Source organism: Crocodylus porosus, unplaced genomic scaffold (assembly GCF_001723895.1).
Source record: "Crocodylus porosus isolate Cpor-Errol unplaced genomic scaffold, CroPor_comp1, whole genome shotgun sequence".
Taxonomy (NCBI): domain Eukaryota; kingdom Metazoa; phylum Chordata; order Crocodylia; family Crocodylidae; genus Crocodylus; species Crocodylus porosus.
The window spans coordinates 46,285,883-46,294,650 of record NW_017728931.1 but is presented as its reverse complement, the minus strand read 5'-3'; the positions used below and the strand labels follow the sequence as shown (position 1 = coordinate 46,294,650).

Sequence of the window (8,768 nt, the reverse complement as noted above, 5' to 3'; positions counted from 1 at the left end):
ACTGCGATCTTGACAGAGCTGTGAAAATGGTAAGGTTACTTCAAAATAAAATAGGTTCAGAGCCTCATTAATGCCTCTTCTTGTGAAGTGATGCTATGACATATACGCCTACCCTACTTCTCTGGGGATTTTCATAAACTTCTTACACTATCTTTTAAAACTGGGGCTTCCTTCTGTGGGCTGCATACTATAAGCCAACACAATGTAAACTTTTGCCTGTTCAGGAAGCCACAAATATTTTTAAAGAAGAAAGAAAGAGGGGAGGTACGTGTGTGGGGTGAGGGGTAGAAAAACTTGCTTTAAAAAAAGGTAAAGGTGTTTCTGCATTTCTACAGCAACAGGGTAGTGACTCCAAATTTAGACACTTCAATACGCTACCAACCATAGGTGAATTTAGGATTTTTTTTAAAAGGGGGTATAGTGCCTTATCACATATAACACAATACACATCTTTCTCCAAGTAAAAAAGAAACTAGAAGGTTTACATTAGGGGCCTAGGCCTATATTATTCATCTTAAGTTGGAAGGAAAAACAAATATAAATGTATTAGAATATGCATTCATGTGCTATATTATGTTACATATAAGAAAACCTCAACAACCTAGGCAAAAATAATAATAATAAAAAAGTTTCTTTAGACCTCTTCTCATTAGAATTGTCTACATCTTTCAGAGTTTTTTTGACTGCAGTGTTTCACTGAAAGTTATTACCACTGAGTTAATGTTTTTAGCTGTCTGCAAGTCTGTAAAATAGGAGCTAGGTTATCAGGAACAATTAACAGACAGCAGAATGGCAGAAGAAAGGATAGCTTGATTAATGGAACATCAAAGCCATTAAAAAGTGGAGAGGTTCGTTAACACCTGTGGAATGAAGAGTTTAGAGGGAATTGGGTAGATTATAATGAGCCATGAAGTCAAATGATTCCATTACTGCGAACTGAAGAGAAATTCTGCTGCCATTACCAGGCAATTAATTTTAAATTTGGGGTGGACCAGGAATCAAAGTAAGGTGCAACTGCACTACTCCTGGATCTGCCACTGCTGGCAACATTAAAGCCTGAAAATGAACAGACATGGAAATCCAAACAGTTGCCCCTGCTGCTCTGTAGTCCTTAATGCAGGAGTTGGCAAAACACAGCCTGCAGGCTGGCTCTGGCCCACAGAGGGACCTTGTCCAGCCCCCTTCAAGTCCCTCAGTCCTGCCTGGCCCAGGCATTGTCTGGTGCATCCTGGTGAGTCTGAATCAGGCATGGTGTGGGCCAAGGGTGGGGCTGGGGCTGTGTGCTGTTGGCAGTGGCAAGGAGAAGCCACAGGGCATGTGGGCTCTGGGTTGTTGCTTGGAGGCGTGGGGGTGCTGACTGGCCCGTGGCAGCTCCTCAGAACTGCCTACATGGTCCACAGGCCCAAATAATTGCCTGTCCCTGCCTTAATGATTTATCATCATCATCCAACACCCTGACTTATGCTTCCTACCCAAGCTTAACATTGATCTTCTACAATTTGCAAGTACATGTAAACAACAAATTTAGATGATAATATGCTATTCCTAGAGATATCTGTTATACATGCTAGCATATGCCATATTATTCATTATAAAAAAGAACTCATCATTCATGTTTATAACCCTGCAGTTAGAACTGTAAAACGTACAATTACAGTGCTCCAAGAACAGGCAGAACTTGAAAAGGAGATAGTGAAGCTATCTGTAGCAATTCTATTTTTCGGAACAAAACAGGAAAATAACTGCCCCAAAAAACAAATCAGCAGTGCAGTCAGATCCTGAATGTTTTTTATAGTGCAATTGCCTGAGTCAATACTATGGCCAATCAGAAAAGTGAAGCACATTGAGAAGAGAAGCATATGTAAAAATATTTACAGTTTTCTTTTTTTAAAGTAAAACATTTTTGGAAGCATTGACAGGCACTAGCTGTCACAGTAAGAAGGAAAAAATTCTGCCTCCCTCATGGGATCTGCATTCAGAGGCTTGATATAAGAGGTCTGTTATGGATTTGATGGAGTGCTGGCATGTACTTTTCTACTAGCCACCAGGTTGCTACCCCCGAAGGTAAAGTTCAGTGAAATATTTCCAGCTTCCCAGCCTTCCTGCCAACACCCTTCTCAATGATGCTTGACAAGGTCTTATGGCGCTGTGGTCACCACTCTGTAGGGATTGTGCAGTTCCCTAAATCTTCTCTTTTTTCCAGCCTTCACACACAGCACAACTGTAGTAGCTGTTCTGCATCAAGGGTGACCTATGTCCATGGAGCAGTGCAGGTAGAGAGGAAGGATGGGATTTATTCCAGAAGTAAAGAAACATTTTTCCCCTTCACTGAGTTTTATATTACTAATGTCCCTTTAAATATTGATGGATCAAGACACAGAAGCTCAAAACAGAACAAGAGGTGCATCTCAAGGGAAAGGCCTGGATAAGAAATAAACAAAAGCAGGTGTCAGCCTATTGTTTTCTTCTAACACAGGGCATGGGAGCAGTATATTTCAACAAGGGAGAAAACTGTATTGCAGCTGGCAGACTGTTTGTGGAAGAATCAATTCATGATGAGTTTGTCAAGAGAGTGGTAAGATATTTAGAAGGCTTGTGTTTAAAATAAATTTTGAACTGATATAAAGCAAATATCTGGTAGTTTCATAAACATATGCAAATGTCTTGGTGTTGTGTCAGTTATTTAAACTTCCATTGCTGTTAATGGCTGAAAAAATAAAGGATTTGTGGCAGGAAGGTAAAAAAAAGATTTTTAAAAGATGCAAATGGGAGACATTTGTACAAGAAATGCAGTGACAAGCAACATAGTAAAAGGCAGCATTCTGTTAATGTTGGTCATATGTTAGGCTAAGAAAATGATTTTAACTCACTGAATGAGGCTTAAGTCTACTGTGAAGATGAAAAAAATAGTTGGACTGGAAGAGGAACAAGAATCATACTAGAGCATATAACTATCTCCATTACAGATTCAGTGCCTACCATGTAGTAATATTTCAGAACACAGGCAGACAAGGTTCTCGGGTAAATTCGGTATCTTTTATTAGACCAACTCAAAGAGCAGGAAAAATTCTTCATAGCAAGCTTTCAGGCACAGACACCCTCCATTAGGCTGAGGAAGCATCTGCAGATGGTCTGTGCTCTTCCTGGATGGAGTGGTAAAGCAGCCAGAGGCCAGTATGTATGCATGACAGATCACAGTAGTTTATCCCTGTTTAGAGTAGGAATTGAGTATGACAGCAAGGTAAAAGGACAACATTTTGGATGCCAGCCATGATAGCATAAGAAATTGAAGAAATAAAAAGGGCAGCCAAGAATCTCAACAGTGAGTAGTGATTTAGGGTGTCCAACTGGAAACATTTTACACAGCCTGATTTTCAGAAACTGCTGAGCATTCTAGCTCTGGAATGGTAGGCCCCTTCAAGGTACATCTAAGTGAGGCACATACAAATTCAGGCAGCCATGAGTACTCAACACTTTCTAGAGATTAGCGAGTGTATCATGCTTGGTAACTTTTCATTTTCTGAAGGTGGAAGAAATCCAAAAGATGAAAATTGGTGACCCACTCGATAGATCCACAGATCATGGCCCACAGAATCACAAGGCGCATTTGGAAAAGCTGTTGGAATACTGTGAAACTGGTGTGAAAGAAGGAGCCACCTTAGTGTATGGAGGAAGACAAGTATGTAGACCAGGTAAAGTACTTTCTGGAGATGATTTGGACATTTACCTTCTAAAGACTCATATTAGACTCTCCCCTGCTGGGAAGTATAAGGGGAAATCCATCATGAAAACAGTACGAAAGAAGCTGAGGGGCTGCATTTCATACATTTTCTATTCCTAAGGACTCCAATGAAGTAACTGCAAATAGACTAGGCTGCCTTTGAACTGGAAAACAATCATTGGACACCAGAAAGAAAAAAAAATGGTTCCTACTGAATAGTTCTTCGCATCTTTTACATATGAATATCATTGCAGGCTAGATGTTTTTTTTGCTAAGACTGATTTTTCACATGGACACTGGCCACATCCAGATGACTGTGGACATTAGTTTCTCCAAGGACAAGTAGCAGTGGCACACCTTGTGCTGCTGCTACTTGTCCCCAGGGAACACCCATGCCACACGTGCTCTGGCATGTGGCAGATTACCCCAGGTGGGGTAAGGGAGGCTGGGGGCAGTAATTGCACTGGCCCCAGCAGCCCCAGCATGGCTCCAGCCAGCCAGACTTCAGTTTTGGGTGGTGCACACTGCCATGTGCATTGCCCTACTTTTTTTTGGCTCTCAAGGTCAAACCCTGCCCCCGCCACCCCATGCTGCAGGGTAGCAGTGTGGGGAATGCTTGCATGTGCAGTGCTGCAGATGGGTCTGCAGTGCCACATACCGCATGTCCACGGTTGTCTGGACACAGCCACTGAGATGAATGATTTCATAGACATTAGGGGCTGGAAGGGACCTCGTGAGATCGAGTCCAGTCCCCCTGCCACATGCAGGAAGTCACCTGAGATCAAGTGATCCCAGCAAGAAAAATATCCAGATGTTTTTTGAAAGAGTCCAGAGTAGGTGCTTATACCACCTCTGCAGGGAGTATGCTTCAGACAGTGGACACATGCACTGTAAAGAACTTTTTTCTTATGTCTAGTCTAAAATCGGCCTTCCTGGAATTTATGGGCATTCGATGATCTTCCAAGGTCCCTTCCAGCCCTAATGTCTATGAAAAAAATTAGACCTTGTTATCCCTTGGGATCTTGGTTTAATTTGTGGGGCTTTGGTGGCAGAAGTCCCATCATATTAAGCTGTAAAGCTGAGGCACCACCTGCTGTATTGAGGCTGAAAGCACATTTCTACACTAGACACTTTTGCTAGTATAGGTGTAGTAATAACACTAGGGAACATGGCCATTTCCTCCCCCAGTACTTTTGAACTGGCAGTAACCTCAGCATATAGGTAGTTAGGCTGACAAAGATGTGCTTTTGCTAGCATAAATTGTTTTCCTTGCGAACACAGTATAAACTATAGCAGCAAAGTTAGTTTAAACCGCATCTAAATCGAGAAGGTTTTGCCTTTCTTCTTAAGTAAACTCAGTTAATATTTAACAAAGTACACACTTTCACACCAGATTTTATTCATAACCTTCCCTGCCAAAGGAAAATGTATAGAGGAGATTGATATCATCTATAGCAGAGGTGGGCAAAATCCAGCTCATTGACCACGTCTGGCTTGTGGCTGACTATTTCCCAGTAACCCCTAGAGAGGTGCTGGACCCAGCCGCACCGCCCAGGCACCCTGGCCTGTCTGCCCTGCACCCACAGCCACATGGGTGTGGGACCCATACGGGCAGGGCATACAGCTGGGCAGCTGGGATGGGGCCATGGCCAGGAGCAAGGTGGGTGGGTGGGGCTGGGGAGACCCTGGGATTTGGGGCCAGTGATAGTGCAGGGACATGATATGCTGCCCACATGCCCCTGTGACAAGCGTGGGTTCTGCGGGAAGGGGCATGCAGATCATGGCCCTGCCCCAGCCCTCTGCTGTCACTATCCCAAGATCCTGGGCCCTGGCCCCAGCCCGTGAGCAGCTCCTCCACCCAGCCACATGCCCTGCCTGCATGGCTCCCAGCCGGTCTCTGTGGAGACCCTTAGGTCACAGGGCCATGACAGCATGAGGCTAGGGCCGAGCTCCTGTTCTGAGAGCAGGGGCATGCAGAGAGCACCCTGCAGCTCTGTCCCATCCCAGTGCTATCACAGCTCCTTAATCCCAGGGTTTCCATGGAGACCAGCCAGGAGCTGCACAGGCAGGGACTGCTAGGAAATGGAGCATAGCTGCAGGCTGGATCTGCCACTTTGCCCACTTCCGATCTACAACTTAAGTCTGTAACAACTCAGTAGCTCAACAGGAAAATAGAGGCACTATGATACCAGAAGGCAAGGGAAAGAAAACAAAGCAAACTAAGAAATATTTTACTCACAAATGATGCCCTTCCTGTGTCCTGTGCAGGCTTCTTCATGGAACCCACTGTATTCACAGATGTTGAAGATCATATGTATATTGCCCAGGAAGAATCTTTTGGTCCTGTAATGGTAATTTCTAAGTTTAAGGATGGGTATGTAGCATTTGGTTTTACTTCATCTCTTCTACCACTTATGTAAAATTACACAGTCCTAACACCTGCTGCTTTCATCTTGCCAACACTCCTAAGTCCATATGAGTCTATTTGTGGGAAGGAACCCTCTATGGCATAACAAGGTGCAAAATGAAGCCTGTGATATCCTCCTCTTTAAGTCACTACAAAAGTAAAGCTACAGCAGCTTGCTTGGGGACACCAAGGGGGTAGACTCACAACTCAGTTGACTTGACTTTGTGGCAACAGTGGAACAGATAAAAAGATTTACAGCAGACTAAGTCAGTTCACTCCATGGTAAAATTACCCTTCAGAAAATTAGAAGTGATGGTTTGACTGGCTGTATATATCTGTTCCCCTAGTCAACTTCATCCTGGAGTAGCTGTTTGCTCAATGAAGCTGTGTTCTCCCATGCCACCTAGTAGTCAGGAACTGTAATATTGTCTATTGTGAAAAAAAACTTGGGAGAGCGGCTTGTGTACCTGCCTTACTAGAGAGTACAATCTAAAATCATTTACTCTGTAGTAATTATATTATGCCTGCACCCTACTTTGCTAGAGGTGCTATCTTTCAAATTAAGCTAAATACTGAATAGTCTTTTTTTTTCTCTCTCTAATTTGGGTTTTTAACTGCAATGACCTGGTCAAATCACAGACTTGTGTTCTTTGTTTAGGATTTAAAGGCCCTCAATTCAGCTTTGCTTTGCCACAGACTTCTGTGTGGCATTAATACATGCTGCTGGACTAATGTTCCAGAAGTCAGTGCGTTCTAACAATGGGTGAAAAAAATCCCTGCTTATTCTGTGGCCCACCAGATCCGTAGGAATTGGGAATGAAAATCACAAGGCTGGACTCTGCCAATAGGGGAAAAAGCCCAGTATTCTGTACAATCATTTACACTGGACTGAGTTTAATATTGAATTGTAAAACAGTAGAAAACTCATTTGAAAGCACCGTTCAAATTTATAGATTACTGCATTGTAAAAAGTCACTTTATCTTTCAAACCAAGAATTCTCAGAGCTGTCTGGCGGAAATAGAGCTGAAAATAGAAACTAGCACACTGAAAATGGCATGGAAGTTTGTCAAACGTAGGAGTGTGCATTTAAGTAATATTCCCCATAAGAATGAAGTAAGTGGTATTTTTAAGCAAAAAACACACGATGGAAAGTTTTGCTTTGCAAATATTTTTGCTTATTCCTTGGATGCATATCAGCTTTGTGCAACTGCAGTTGAATAATGCAGAATTTGCTTTGGGATTCTTCAATATTAACCTTAACCATTCTGAAATATAAGCCTTACAAGTTAGAGACAAGAATAAGAATTGCCACATTATCTGACAGATAACTGTAGACTAGCACTTACTAGTCACAGCTTTAAAACACTAGAAATGATTGGGGGGACGTGGGAGGAGGGGAGGGAGTGGCACACAAACTGTGGGGTCACTGGTTACACATCAGAGTCTTGCCTCTATGACCTATCAGTGAACCAAACTGATTATTTTTTTGTTGTAGGGATGTTGAAGGAGTGCTACAACGAGCAAACAACACAGAATATGGCTTAGCTTCAGGAGTTTTCACGAGAGACATAAACAAAGCTCTCTATGTCAGTGAAAAACTAGAAGCAGGGACAGTTTTCATCAACACATACAATAAAACTGATGTGGCAGCACCATTTGGTGGATTCAAACAATCTGGATTTGGAAAAGATTTAGGTAAGCAGTTCTCTCTTCTCCCCTCACATATAGTCCAAGTCAGTTTAAAGAAGAGAAAAGGGAAAAAAAAACCCAACCCTTGACCAGGTCCTATCATCAAGAAACTTCTGGACAGATCAAATCTTATATATTAAAACTAGTAAGAAAAAGGAATTAGGGGTGCACAAATAAGGATTTTTGGGCCCAATACCAATGTCCGATTATTAATGAGCTATATCACCCGATACCAGTCTGATTGCTGATATGCAGCCAGGCAGGTTGGAGAGCCACTGCCAGGCCTGTTTGCGGGGGGAAGGGGTGTCTAATGGGGCAGATCAAGGCCCCCACGGTGAGGGAGGGAGTGGAGCTGGGGCACGAGCAGGGGCAGATGCTGCCCAGCCAGGGCAGAGCACGGGATAAAGCCGTGAGTGGCTCATCCAGACAGGGGGTGGGGGTTTCCTGCTGCTGCATGCATGGGTGGCACATGCGCCTCCGATTTGTGCATGGGGCAAGGGGGGGCTGCCCGCTGCAGGGTCAGGGCCGGGAGTGGTGCCAGGCTTTTCTTGGCAGAAGGGTTGAGCCAGGGCTGTGCTTAGGCTGGGTGGTGGCAGTGCTGGGAGAGGGGCTAGATAATTCTGGGGTGGCTGTAGCCCACCCCATAGTCTACCCACCCCTACACCACCACCACCTGGCCCAAGTGCAGCCTGAGCCCAAACCCCCCGCCAGAAGAAGCCCGGCACTGCCCCCAGCTCCGACCCCGCAACAGGCAGCCCACCCTCACCCCGTGCACAGATCCAGTGGGGGGGTACATGCCCATGCCTCCCCCAGGGGTGAATACAGTGGTGGGAGCCACACCCTCTCTCCCTCCCCAACAAACCACTTGTTCTGTCCTGCCCTGCCCTAGCTGAGCAGCACCCACCCCTGCCCCAGCCCCACTTCCTCCCTCACCACAGGGGCCTCAATTT

The 8,768-nt window shown here is 44.4% G+C and overlaps 1 protein-coding gene across 1 annotated transcript in view; it reads left to right on the top strand.

Annotated features, from left to right (window-relative positions):
• The window catches only part of ALDH1L2 (aldehyde dehydrogenase 1 family member L2), a 56,687-nt gene that overhangs the window by 45,465 nt on the left and 2,454 nt on the right, over nucleotides 1-8,768 (top strand). Inside the window, exons 18-22 of the mRNA XM_019543897.1 lie at nucleotides 2-29; nucleotides 2,477-2,575; nucleotides 3,527-3,692; nucleotides 5,990-6,095; nucleotides 7,625-7,824. Of these exons, the coding sequence (XP_019399442.1) occupies nucleotides 2-29; nucleotides 2,477-2,575; nucleotides 3,527-3,692; nucleotides 5,990-6,095; nucleotides 7,625-7,824 (599 nt within the window). The remainder of the gene's footprint in view (nucleotide 1; nucleotides 30-2,476; nucleotides 2,576-3,526; nucleotides 3,693-5,989; nucleotides 6,096-7,624; nucleotides 7,825-8,768) is intronic.